The sequence below is a fragment of the Podarcis raffonei genome, chromosome 2 (genome assembly GCF_027172205.1).
Source record: "Podarcis raffonei isolate rPodRaf1 chromosome 2, rPodRaf1.pri, whole genome shotgun sequence".
Classification (NCBI taxonomy): Eukaryota; Metazoa; Chordata; class Lepidosauria; order Squamata; family Lacertidae; genus Podarcis; species Podarcis raffonei.
In genome coordinates, this window is record NC_070603.1 from 122283354 (window position 1) to 122297107 (window position 13754).

Below are 13754 nucleotides of genomic sequence, written 5' to 3' on the forward strand. Positions count from 1 at the left end.
GCACCAACCAGAACTTGGGTGAGCTTTAGGACTGGTTTCTTGACCAAGGTATACATGGTAGAGAGCTGTTCTTCTGTGTGAGTGCGAATAAGAGAGTGAAGTATGCAAGCCTTGGTAGGTCTTATCAGAAGACGTACTGAGTAAGATTCACCTTAATTACTTCCTTGAGCACCCCTTGAAAAGAAATGTCAAGTGAAGGGTTGTTGGAGCGACACAGATTGACCGTAACAGCCATACAGGTCAAAAGGGGAGGGGGATATGATGGGCCTAATCTGGCCTATAGAGCAGAGTTTCACTGTCTGAAAACCAAATGTGATCCTGACTCTTGTGAATGTGCTTTTCCACAAAGTTTAGATATGTTCAGCTGCCACTTCCCTTCGCAATCTTAGAGTCTAGAGTGACATCTGAGGGCTGTTGCAAAACATGTTTTTCTCCAGCCCTGCACCTGAGCATGGAGCCATGTAAATATTGCAGGATGTTGCAGAGCCAATGCTTATCTGCCTTATGATTATCAAAATCGTAGTGATCCTCCTCATTTCTACACACCAAAACTCCTGGGATTTGTCCAAAGATACTATTTGATGCCATTAAAATAAAAATCAGAAACAAGAGCTACGTGAGGTGACATTGTGCATGCAAGGCGGAAAGGACATGGACATAAATGTTATCAACAGTTTGGACAGAGATATAGGGCAGGTGAGTAGGAATATGTAGTCATGAGTTTGTCTTCTATCCCTTCAGATGTGAAGTCTTGCTTGGACTCCATCAGCTTGCAAGAAGGGTTTGGCTTCATTTAATGAACTGAGGGGAGCATTCACAAGGGAGAGGGCTGTTCCAGGCAGTCCCAGAATGACGGTGATTCTTCTTGTTCTTCTTCTGCTGCTGCTGTTGCCTTATGCAGACTGTGAGATGCAGAAGGCAAAATGCTCATTAACTTTGGAGAGGAGTCAGATAGACCCATTCAATTATTACAGGCCAGGAGACCATTTCATTAGTGGGATCATCTCTCCCACAAAAGCCATATTTCATGAACAAACCTTCAACAGGACTCCCTCTTCCAGCTTTAAATGGTAAGATATTTTGTGGGGGTGAAGTTATTTCTTCTCCCCACAATCATACCTTCGAGCTACATTTGATTATAGACTATAGGTCCATGAACATACTAAAAATCAAAGAAGAGTCAGATGACTGCCAACCAAGATTTGTCCTAGAAAACAAATCAACCCCAAATGTCCCCCCCCAAAATAAATACAATACGTTTATTCCTTTTTAGCGGTGCAGTTCCTTCACAAAGGCTATCCTCTCCCTCTTCCAATGAGATATAATTAGGTGAGCTTTTGAGCTGCTGGCTTTGGTTCTGAATCAGTGCAAGCACAAGTAAAGTTCTGGAAATAAAATCCAGGTTTTTATATCACCGGTTAAAGCTTGCCTTAAAAATCCCTCAGATAAATCTGCTACACCTGCAGGATGACGACACAATCTGTATATTTTTGCAGGAAAGGAAACACAAAGTACTGGGAGGTGCTCTCTTTCTTGCTTGCCATTCAAGAGTTCAACCAGAATGCCAGGCTCTCCTTCAACATCACCCTGGGCTACAGCATCCATGAGAACTTTTTTGATGGAAGGGTGACCTATGACGCTTTGCTAGACCTGCTGTCTACCGGGAAGGCAAATATTCCAAACTACAAATGTGGAAGACGGAATGATTTCCTGACTGTTCTGGAAATGGCTGACTCTCAAAACTCCGTCTTGCTTTCAGGCACATTGGGCATCTATAAAATCCCACAGGTAGGAATGGAGAGGGATATGGCATTTTCTGGCCGAGCCTCATTGCAGAGAACTAAAAGAGGGGGTAAAAGAGATGCGCAAAGTGAGACAGAAGAGTGATTTGGGAGGGATTTCTCTTGGTGGACAGACACATATCTAGATTCTCTCGAATGAGCATCTCTTCTCAAAGGAGTTCTTTCAGAATTTGTAGCAGAATCACAATGCTGACTTTATTAAAATGAACAAGATGATATCCCATTGATGATAGTTGTTCTGCAGACTCCTTTGGAGACATACCTCTTCAGTGGCTTTGAGGTTCCTGCTACATTCATTTCCTTTCTGCCTATTTATTTCCCCTATGTTTTTAGCTGTTTGTATTTTATCTGGAAACCAACTTGAGCTCTTGTCAGGGGAGAAGATGGAGAATTCAAATAGTAGTAGTAGTAGTAGTAGTCATACAGGGAAAACAACCAGGGAGTTCATGTGAAAGAAGAAATTTCAAGTAAGCTCTGCTTCAAGGCATTCTTTGGTTCAAACCAGGGAACTCTCCAAGAAGATAATACATGGCTGGTACTTCACACCACAATTAATATATTTTGCACAAAGGGGTGTTTCCCCTTATGCTGGAGGGGCTGTCAAAACATCGAAACCTAGTGGCATACGTGGCAGGACTGCTCCAAAGTAAAAGAGATCTGGACAAAAGTATTTTCTGAGATCTCATTCATAACTAGACAAATGGTTCATATAATGATCTCTGCAGGCAAGCAGCCTGATAAAGCAGAGAAGACTCTCCTGTCAGTTTGTTACAACTTTATTAAAAACAAAGAAAGAAACACATTCAGAGCAGGGCAGACTGCCATGTTCTGATTAGCTGCTCCAGTCTGAGATTGTCCCACTCTCTCCAACAGGAGGAACGCCAAAACCCCACCTTCCTTATTCCCCCCTCCTTTGTTCTCTAACCTTTTCTAACCAAGTTTTTGGACTCTCAGATTGAATGCAAACCCCCCTCCGAAGATCCACAAGTCTTATCTGATGATTGCCTGGCAATGTCTTGGCTGATGTCCAACTCCTCCTCCTCTTCCTGGAAATGAAACGCTCCTTCCCTGGAAATGAGGAGGGCCCCCATGCTGCTGTCTCAGAAATCAGACAGACAGCTTCCTCACTCAGCTTAACTTCCGAGGGTGACTCTCCCGGTGTGCTCGGGGGACCCATGTACCTGACAGCTCACCCCTCCCCTTCTCTGGGTCTTCTGAACTTGTTTGCAGGTTCAGATCAATAGCTCAAAATGGTAACAATACCATTAAATTAAAAATGCAAGATGAAAGTAGTATAAAAGCATATAAAAACAGAAATTCAAGAACTCCATACAAATAAAAGCAGGCTTCTGTGTTCTGGATCTGGGAAGATTTATCTCTACATGGGAAGTGTTTGTTATCTGGTGTAAGAAATATGTGGGCTTTGAGCCAAAACAAGCCAACAATCTTTCTTTTCTTGCCAGGTCAGCTATGCTTTTGTCTCTCATGGTGTGAATGACAAGAGCCAGTTTCCTTTTTTCTATCGGATGGTCCCCAAAGAAGAAGCTCTGTACCCAGGGATTGTCAAGCTGCTCCAGCACTTCAGATGGACTTTTATTGGTCTCCTTGTGCCAGAAACTGACAACGGAGAGAGGTTCAAGAAGACCTTGATGCCTGTTCTCATTGAAAGGCGGATTTCATAGAATCATAGAATCATAGAATCATAGAATCATAGAGTTGGAAGAGACCACAAGGGCCATCGAGTCCAACCCCCTGCCAAGCAGGAAACACCATCAGAGCACTCCTGACATATGGTTGTCAAGCCTCTGCTTAAAGACCTCCAAAGAAGGAGACTCCACCACACTCCTTGGCAGCAAATTCCACTGTCGAACAGCTCTTACTGTCAGGAAGTTCTTCCTAATGTTTAGGTGGAATCTTCTTTCTTGTAGTTTGGATCCATTGCTCCGTGTCCGCTTCTCTGGAGCAGCAGAAAACAACCTTTCTCCCTCCTCTATGTGACATCCTTTTATATATTTGAACATGGCTATCATATCACCCCTTAACCTCCTCTTCTCCAGGCTAAACATGCCCAGCTCCCTTAGCCGTTCCTCATAAGGCATCGTTTCCAGGCCTTTGACCATTTTGGTTGCCCTCCTCTGGACACGTTCCAGTTTGTCAATGTCCTTCTTGAACTGTGGTGCCCAGAACTGGACACAGTACTCCAGGTGAGGTCTGACCAGAGCAGAATACAGTGGCACTATTACTTCCCTTGATCTAGATGCTATACTCCTATTGATGCAGCCCAGAATTGCATTGGCTTTTTTAGCTGCCGCGTCACACTGTTGGCTCATGTCAAGTTTGTGGTCAACCAAGACTCCTAGATCCTTTTCACATGTAGTGCTCTCAAGCCAGGTGTCACCCATCTTGTATTTGTGCCTCTCATTTTTTTTGCCCAAGTGCAATACTTTACATTTCTCCCTGTTAAAATTCATCTTGTTTGTTTTGGCCCAGTTCTCTAATCTGTCAAGGTCGTTTTGAAGTGTGATCCTGTCCTCTGGGGTGTTAGCCACCCCTCCCAGTTTGGTGTCATCTGCAAATTTGATCAGGATGCCCTTGAGTCCATCATCCAAGTCGTTGATAAAGATGTTGAATAAGACCGGGCCCAAGACAGAACCCTGTGGCACCCCACTAGTCACTCTTCTCCAGGATGAAGAGGAACCATTGATGAGCACCCTTTGGGTTCGGTCAGTCAGCCAGTTACAAATCCACTGAGTGGTAGCATAGTCAAGACCGCATTTAACCAGCTTCTTTACAAGAATATCATGGGGCACCTTGTCAAATGCCTTGCTGAAATCAAGGTAGGCTACATCCACTGCGTTCCCTTCATCTACCAGGCTTGTAATTCTGTCAAAAAACGAGATCAGGTTAGTCTGACATGACTTATTTTTCAGAAATCCATGCTGACTATTGGTGATCACAGCATTCCTTTCTAGGTGCTCACAGACTGTTTGCTTAATGATCTGCTCCAGAATCTTCCCTGGTATTGATGTCAGACTGACTGGGCGGTAATTATTTGGGTCCTCTCTTTTCCCCTTTTTGAAAATAGGGACAACATTTGCCCTCCTCCAGTCTGCCGGGACTTCGCCTGTTCTCCAGGAATTCTCAAAGATGACTGCCAGTGGTTCTGAAATCACATCTGCCAGTTCTTTTAATACTCTTGGATGCAGTTCATCTGGCCCTGGAGACTTGAATACATCTAGACTAGCCAAGTATTCTTGTACTATCTCCTTAGTTATTCTGGGCTGTGTTTCCTCTGCTGAATCATTTGCTCCAAATTCTTCAGGTCGGGCATTGTTTTCTTTATCGGAGAAGACTGAGGCAAAGAAGGCATTGAGGAGTTCAGCCCTTTCTGTGTCCCCTGTTTGCATTTCACCATCTTCTCCTCTGAGTGACCCCACTGTTTCTTTGTTCTTCCTTTTGCTACGAACATACCCATAAAAGCCTTTTTTGTTGCTTTTAACCTCTCTAGCAAGCCTGAGTTCATTCTGTGCTTTAGCTTTTCTGACTTTGTGTCTACACGTGCTGGCTATTTGTTTGAATTCCTCTTTGGTGGTTTCCCCCCTTTTCCATTTTTTGTACACATCCTTTTTTAATCTTAACTCAGTTAAAAGTTCTTTAGATAGCCACCCTGGCTTCTTTAGGCACCTTCCATGTTTCCGTCTCATTGGTATTGCCTGAAGTTGTGCTTTTACTATCTCCCTCTTAACAAACTCCCAGCCATCATGAACTCCCTTTCCTTTTAGTATTACTGTCCATGGGATCTCACCAAGCACTTCCCTAAGTTTTATGAAGTTGGCTTTCTTAAAGTCGAGAAATTGAGTCCTAGTATGCTTGGCTGCTCCTTTCCGCTGTATAGTAAACTTCAGAAGAGCATGATCACTCGCGCCTAATGATCCTTCCACTTCTACCCCACTAACCAGGTCATCAACATTGGTTAGGACCAGATCTAAAATGGCTGTTCCTCTTGTTGCTTCTCCCACTTTCTGGACAATGAAGTTGTCCGCAAGGCCAGTGAGGAATCTGTTTGACCTTATGCTCTTGGCTGAGTTTGACATCCAACAAATATCCGGGTAATTGAAGTCCCCCATTACTACTATCTCCCTTCCTTTTGCATGCTTGGCCATCTGTTCCAGGAAGGCATCATCTATGTCCTCCGTTTGGCTTGGGGATCTATAGTAAACTCCCACAATGAGGTCACTGTTATTCTTCTCTCCCTTAATTTTGACCCAAATGCTCTCACTTTGGCTTTGAGGTTCTAAATCTTGGATCTCTTCACAGGTATACACATCCCTGACATATAACGCCACTCCTCCTCCTTTCTTGTCTGGTCTGTTTCTCTGAAATAGATTGTATCCCTCCATTATTACATTCCAATCGTGGGACTTATCCCACCAGGTTTCAGTGATTCCTATTATGTCATATTTAGTTTGCTGTACCAGGAGCTCAAGCTCATCTTGTTTATTTCCCATGCTTTGCGCATTAGTGTACAGACACTGAAGTCCATTAATCATTCCCCCGTGTCTCTTATTTAAGGATTTTTTCCTCCCACCACTAGGTCTGCGTGCTGTTTGCTCCATTCGGTCTATGACATTTGGATGATCATCTTCATCAATTGATAGACTCCTACCTTCAGGAGCACTGTCTCCCTCCCCCACATTAGTCAGTTTAAAGCCCTCCTGATGAGGTTTCTGAGATTTTTTGCAAAAACATTCCTCCCAACCGTTGTGAGGTGCAGCCCATCGCTTGCCAGAAGTCCATCTTCAAGAAACTGCATTCCGTGATCTAAGAATCCAAACCGTTCCTGTTTACACCATTTGCGAAGCCAGTTGTTCACTTCCACTATTTTTCCCTCTCTCCCTGGGCCACGTCGTTCAACTGGGAGGACAGATGAGATGACAATTTGTGCATTTAATTGCTTCAGTTTCCTGCCCAGAGCCTCGTAATCTCTTTTGATCTTCTGGAGGCTATTGCTTGCAGTGTCATTGGTTCCCACATGAACCAAGAGGAAGGGGTATTTGTCAGTGGGTTTTATTTGTGTTGCCATCCTACAAAATATCCCACTGGGGAATAAGAATGGTGCAGTGGTCAATTATCTTTCCTTCTTCAAGTGGAGACAAGTCCATGTATTTGTTTACTATGTGGACATGAATTATATCTTAATTGGAATACGAATGATACAATTTGTATTTGGCATGTTAATAAAACCTCTTGCAGGGAAAGTCTTGATCACAACAGCTATGGGGGAACTCACTTTGGACTTAATGGACAGTAGCATAACCTTCCAACATATCCATGCTTTCCTTTCCTTCCTTATTATGATAAAAGAACAAAAAAACTATGATATTTTCCCTCGCCTTTTCCCTGTAATTAAAAAGATTGTGGAGAAAGATAATAATTGTTTCTATTTAAGGCATGCATCATCAGTGAAAGGCTGGACCAGATGCAGAGAGAGAGAGAAACTGGAGATGCTGCCACAAGATTTGTTGCAAAGAATCCTCTCTCTAGACAGCGGCAAGATTTACAACACTGTACAGACTGTGGCACATGCCTTAAATGCTGCGTATTCTCAACAGAGGGCGATGAAGCTGGAAGCTCAAAGGCTACAGCCATGGCAGGTATTCCCTTTTCCAACATAGACACTTGTCACTTTTTTTCAAGATGACAAGGAGCCATTAGTGAGCTCTCTTTCGGTACAGTCAGTCAACCAGCTCCAATCACACCTAACAGTTAGCTCAGCCAGCCCACATTTAATGCTGAAGGAAGGAAGAGATTTGTGTCTTGCTGTGTAATAAAATTACTACGTAGGTTTAGCAAAACGTCACTTTAGGTTCAGTGAAACATGTTCCCTGATACGCATATACAGGATGGCAGCCTTAGTCTTTCTTACCTGTATGTTACCTTGAATTAATGTAGCCAACTTTTTAAGGACACACAACTCTCAGCCACTGTTCAAAGGAGAGCCAAGCAAGAAATGGGCAAAATGGAGTAGCCAAGGTGGGTTCCTGTCTTCTAAATGCTGCTGTTCTCTTTGCCATTCTAGCTCCACCCTTTCATGGGAAACTCCCAGTTCTACAATTCTTCCATGGACAGAGTGTACTTGGATGAGAATGGAGAGTTGGCAGCTGACCTGGACATTGTGAACTGGATGAAGTCTACCAATAAGTCCATTTCTAAATTGAAGCTTGGGAGTATCAGCAGACAGGGATCCTCAGATGTACAGTTCACCATTGACCAGAATGCCATTGCATGGCTCAAATGGAACAATAAGGTGGGAGAAACCATCTCTTTCATTTCACAGTATTTCCAGTTCCTTAAGATCTAATAAGTGTACCAGGTTGTGTGTGTGGGGGGGCTTCCTTCAAATGTCTTCCAACGCCAACATCCAGCAGTTCTTCAAGATCTAACAGTGAGGCTTGGGTATCTGTTTATTTGGGATGTGTGTAAAATAGGTAATGGAAAATTCTATTGAATGCAGACTTGAAAATAGCAGTTTCCACTGTGTTCACCTTGACCACCTCTATTTTGACATTAGAGGACAGGTATGCACTATAAAATTGGACCCAGGAGAATCAACAGAAGAAGGGAAGTGGACACAGGAATGAACAGGGAAGCAGTATAATTATTTATTATACTTTTAGCTTGCCCTTCCTTAGAATTCCCACATCCAGGATGCCACAGCAGACAAGGCCCTGTTGTGTGTTAGCACGCAGCTTGTTCTGCTAGTCTGTTGGACGGCAAGCAAGGCTTCTCTTATACATCTCCTTTAAGTACCATATTTTTCGCTCCATAGGGCGCACCGGACCATAGGGCGCACCTAGTTTTCAGGGGGGGAATAAAGGGGGGAATTATTCCCACCACCACCCCAGGTCCAGGAGCGGCGGCAAGATTGCACGCAACCTCGCCGTCGCTTCCGGAGCTTGCGGCGCTTGGGACGGGGGAAACCCGAGCTTCCCCCGACCCCAGCCCCCCAACAGGTCGCGGGAGTTGGCGCTGCGCTCGCCGGGCTTCAGGCTGCAGCCTGCTATCCGCAAGCCTTCAGAACCAGGAGGGAACTCCCACCGCCCTCAGAAGGCTTGTGGCTGCCTGAAGCCCGGCGAGCACAGTGGGAGTTGGCGCAGCGCTCGTCAGGCTTCAGGCTGCAGGCTGCTGTCCGCAAGCGTATAGCTGCCTGAAGCCTGGAAAGCGAGAGGGGTCAGTGCGCACCGACCCCTCTCGCTCTCCAGGCTTCAGCGAAAGCCTGCATTCGCTCCATAGGACGCACACACATTTCCCCTTCATTTTTCGAGGGGAAACGGTGCATCCTATAGAGCGAAAAATACGGTACTTGGGTCCTGAACATTTAAGGACCTTCCATGATGTCGGGAATTCAAGCCCATATCAGGAGAAACTGGCAACAATCCCATGCACCCGGCTTGATTCCCAGTTGACCTCCCTGGCTGCATTCCCAGCAAGCGCAGGCAAGGTCTCGATAGGCGATTCTTCTCAAACGTGAGAAGAACACACCCCCTCTTTCCTGCCCCCTGGCAGGGGAAAGAGATAGACAGAAATGTATTTACATGCTTTTATTTCTGTCTTTGCAACATTACAAAAAACATGACTGCTCTCTTCAAACTCCAGCAGTGTAGAGACAAACACTTCCTGCACTTCCTGGACAGGAACAACCGGAAGAGCTCATATTACACTCTGAGCTAATTCCGGTGCTTCGCACTGTGAAATGACTGTCCCTCTGTTTCCCACGGACAGTCCCAACATTCCCATCATGTTTACTTTTCAAGCTAGCAGTTTGCAGCAGCATTGCATCCATATCGTAACACATATAAGTCCCAGCACCATGGATTGGGTTCCATACCAAAGAGGCAGCCAATGCAGCTCTTGGAGCAATGGGGCCCTGTGACCCCATTTGGCTGCCCTGCACTGAACAGACCTCAAGTGACAATGGAGTTGTTAGATTTTTGCACACTTACAAGCTTATAGGTAAACCATGGTTGTGGAGTCCACGTTGAATCCTTACCAACTCTGTGCCTTATTTCAATAGATAAATTAGCTCTAACACATTTTGCTTGGCACTCCTTGTTTTTATGTCTAGCCCCTGCCGCCTTCCAGGTGTGTGGAAAGATGTCACCCTGGGTTCCTCAGGATGGTTCAGGAAGGAAAGCCACTTTGCTGCTATGACTGCATTCCCTGCCCAGAAGGGACCATCTCCACTCAGGAAGGTGGGTGGCTTCAGTGTAAAGGACCACCCTTCAGGAAGAGGGCATAGGTCTCAGGTTACTTATGTCTATTTTCATGATCTCTTCCGAGTTGGATTAACACTGGATAGCCACCATCTATAGGAAGAGTTTTCTTATGGACTTGGGTTGCAGTCCACTTCTTTACAGATTAGTATTTTATTTGTTTGCTAATATTGCAATCTGCTTGAAAAGCAGGATAGAAACACATAAATCAATAAATGCCTGTCCACCGAGGATCAGGAATGAATGCATTAATTCACAAAAGCCTATATTTCTTGCTGTAAATCACTGATGGAGTTATTGTGAGGTGTGCAGAAGAACCCTCTCGATTATGACACCATTTTGCATGCCGCGCCCCAAGATTTCCTTCTTTAAAGTAAAAAAGGTCCCGTTAGATATAAAGCTGTTATTAGTCTTGTTTTTTTGCAGATGCAGAGTTTTGTATCAAATGTCCAAACGATCAACATCCAAACAAGGCCCGAGATCAATGTGTCCACAAGATTATCACCTTCTTGACTTACGAAGAAAACATGGGAATCGTCCTATCTTCCTTTGCCCTCTTCTTGTCCTTAACCATAGGCTTTGCATTAGGGATATTCATTAAATACCAGGAAACTCCCATAGTCAAAGCCAACAACCGGGACCTCTGCTACATCCTCCTTCTCTCCCTCCTGCTTTCTTTTTTGTCCTCCTTTCTCTTCATTGGCCGGCCAAAGAAAGCCACCTGCCTTCTCCAGCAATCTGCCTTCAGCACCATCTTCTCAGTTGCCGTCTCTTCTGTGTTGGCCAAAACCATCACTGTGGTGCTGGCCTTCCTGGCCACTAAGCCAGGGAACAAGGTGAGGAGATGGCTGGGGAAGAGTCTGGCCAACTCCATTGTCATTTCCTGTTCCAGTGTCCAAGTGATCATCTGCGCTATCTGGTTGGGAACCTCTCCCCCATTCCCAGACTCTGACATGAGCTCCCAACCTGGGCAGATCATCCTGCAATGTAATGAAGGGTCTGCTGCCATGTTTTATGGTTCCCTTGGCTACATGGGCTTCCTGGCTGCCATCTGCTTCACGGTGGCTTTTCTAGCCAGGAAGCTTCCTGGAGTCTTCAATGAAGCCAAGCTGATCGCCTTCAGTATGCTGGTCTTCTGCAGTGTTTGGGTGTCCTTTGTGCCCACCTACCTGAGCACCAAGGGGAAGTACATGATAGCCGTGCAGGTCTTCTCTATCTTGGCCTCCAGTGCCGGGCTTCTGGGCTGCATATTCATGCCAAAATGTTATATTATTGTATTGAGGCCTGATCTGAATACAAAAGATTACCTGACAAGAACATCTAAAGATGATACCTGAATCGTAAAGTATTCAGTTTTAACTCTTTATGTTAAGCATAGTAGTAATAAAGCTCACATACTTGTCCAGAGTCTGACAAAAGATAAAATAAATTGGAAATATTCATCTACTTGAAAGCACAGAAATAATGACACCAGAAATCTTCCTGCTGGGATGTACGGATATATAATTAGGAAAGGACTATGGAACTTTGTTGTAATATATGATTGCATCTGTGAGACTTTTATACGCAGAAAGATAGGACACATCATTACCAACAATGGAAGAATGACTATTAAAACTAACAGACTTATCTGAAATGGCAAACTGACATTAATGTTAACAGTTCTCACGTTGGACTTAATGCACAGTAGCATATCTTTCCAACAAATCCCTTTTTTTATCCTTCGCAATTATGATAAAAGAATGGAGAAACTATGATATTCTCCCTCACCTTTTCCCTGTTATGAAAAAGATTGTGGAGACAGATTATAATTGTTTCTATTTAAGGCATGCATCATCAGTGAAAGGCTGGACCAGACGCAGAGAGAGAGAGAGAAACTGGAGATGCTGCCACAAGATATTCTGCAAAGAATTCTCTCTCTTGACAGCGGCAAGATCTACAACACTGTCCAAACTGTTGCACATGCCTTAAATGCTGCGTATTCACAGCAGAGGGTGATGAAGCTGGAAGCTCAAAGGCTACAGCCATGGCAGGTATTCCCTTTTCCAACGTAGACATCTCTGCTGAACATGATAATTGATTGTACAATGCAAGAATCATTGTCCTAGAATTACAATTTGAGAACATGTGAGGAAGGTCCCCAAGTTAGCCTCTCTCTATTCCCCCTTAAACTTATCTCATGGGACACAACCATTTCACAGGCATTACTGGCCCTTAGGAACTAATAGCCTGTTTGGAGTAAGACCCGTACCCTAGAGTTCCCCTAAGCAAGGAAGCTGATGTTGCACAGACTCTCCATAAGCCTTCCCTCCAGAACAGGGTGCTATTTGGGCATCTGCCTGGCACAACTGTGCTCTAGCTTAGTTTTTCTGGTTTTGTTTTTTTCTGGAACCTGTGTCTAGATGGCTCATGGGCTCGTTAAAATAACATTTAATATTTATATACATTTGTAAAATTTCTGACATATTAATATTGTTGCTCCATTAATATGCATTCAATTTATCTTTTTTACTTTGTATATTTCAGAGTTTCTTGTATAGTCGTACTTTGGAAGCCGAATGCCTTGCGAGTCGAACGTTTTGGCTCCCGAACACTGCAAACCCAGAAGTGAGTGTTCTGGTTTGCGAACGTTCTTTGGAAGCCGAATGTCCGACGAGGCTTCCATGGCTTCTGATTGCGTGCAGGAAGCTCCTGCAGCCAATCGAAAGCTGTGCCTTGGTTGTTGATTCCGTTCAAGAACCAAGGTGTGGCTGTATTTGTTTTTGTATATTTAGTCAGATAGTATGCGTTTTAACACAACAGACTTTATTGATATTTTGATCAATGTGATGTTGCTTTTATTGTCATTCTACTAATAATATTTTATATTGTTTTTTGTAAACTTTTTTTTGTTAATTAAAAAGCTTACAAATCTTGTTTGAATTATTTAAAAATAAAAAATAGGTGTTTAGTTGGAACTTTTAAAAATCACTTTAAAGGCAGCAGAGTATTTCTAGAGAGAGCAGATAATAGCTATGTGCCTGGAATGCTTATTATTTTCATTTATTAAATTTGTATACCATCCTTCAGCAAAAAATTCAGGGACGTTCGCAGCATAAAGTAATAGAGTCAAGGAATCATAAAACTACAGAGTTGGAAGGGATCTTGCGGGTCATCTAGTCCAACCATCACTAATGTAGGAATCTCAATTATTATTATTTTTTTTATATATAATTTTTTATTAAAGAGTTTTTTATAACAACAGAAACATAACAATACAATACAATAAACACAACAAACAAACAAACAAAAACAGAAACAAGTACAATTTCAGATCTTATTTTCTTATACCTTACTTCACCGACTTCCTCATGCCTCCCTTTTCTGTATTCCAATTTCTAATCATTTATTCAGCAAATCTTCCCTTATTTTAATTTTAGTTTAATCTTCCTTATTCTCCTTATCTTATCCATTACTAATAGTAACCATTTATTTTCTAGTCCAACATCATTTTAGCTTTCATTAATTTTATAATATTTCTTTAAATAGTCCTTAAATTTTTTCCATTCTTCTTCCGCTGCTTCTCTTCCCTGGTTTCGGATTCTGCTCGTCATTTCTGCCAGACCCATGTAGTCAATCACCTTCATCTGCCATTCTTCCAGAGTGGGTAGATCTTGTGTCTTCCAGTACTTCGCAATAA

The 13754-nt window shown here is 43.4% G+C and overlaps 1 protein-coding gene across 1 annotated transcript; it reads left to right on the top strand.

The window, feature by feature from the left end:
* Positions 1-849: 849 nt before the first annotated feature.
* LOC128408847 (vomeronasal type-2 receptor 26-like) lies at positions 850-11412 on the top strand. Its single transcript, XM_053378870.1, has 7 exons — positions 850-1070; positions 1497-1788; positions 3266-3457; positions 6851-7456; positions 7882-8109; positions 9928-10054; positions 10502-11412. Exons 1-7 carry the CDS (start codon positions 850-852, stop codon positions 11410-11412), a joined length of 2577 nt encoding a protein of 858 aa, XP_053234845.1.
* Positions 11413-13754: the final 2342 nt, after the last annotated feature.

Coding starts and splice junctions, on each gene's coding strand:
- LOC128408847 (XM_053378870.1), top strand. CDS start 850: ATGACGGTGATTCTTCTTGTTCTTCTTCTGCTGCTGCTGTTGCCTTAT. Junction 3,458..6,850: donor TCAAGAAGACCTTGATGCCT/GTTCTCATTGAA, acceptor ACCAAGAGGAAG/GGGTATTTGTCAGTGGGTTT. Junction 7,457..7,881: donor AAAGGCTACAGCCATGGCAG/GTATTCCCTTTT, acceptor TTGCCATTCTAG/CTCCACCCTTTCATGGGAAA.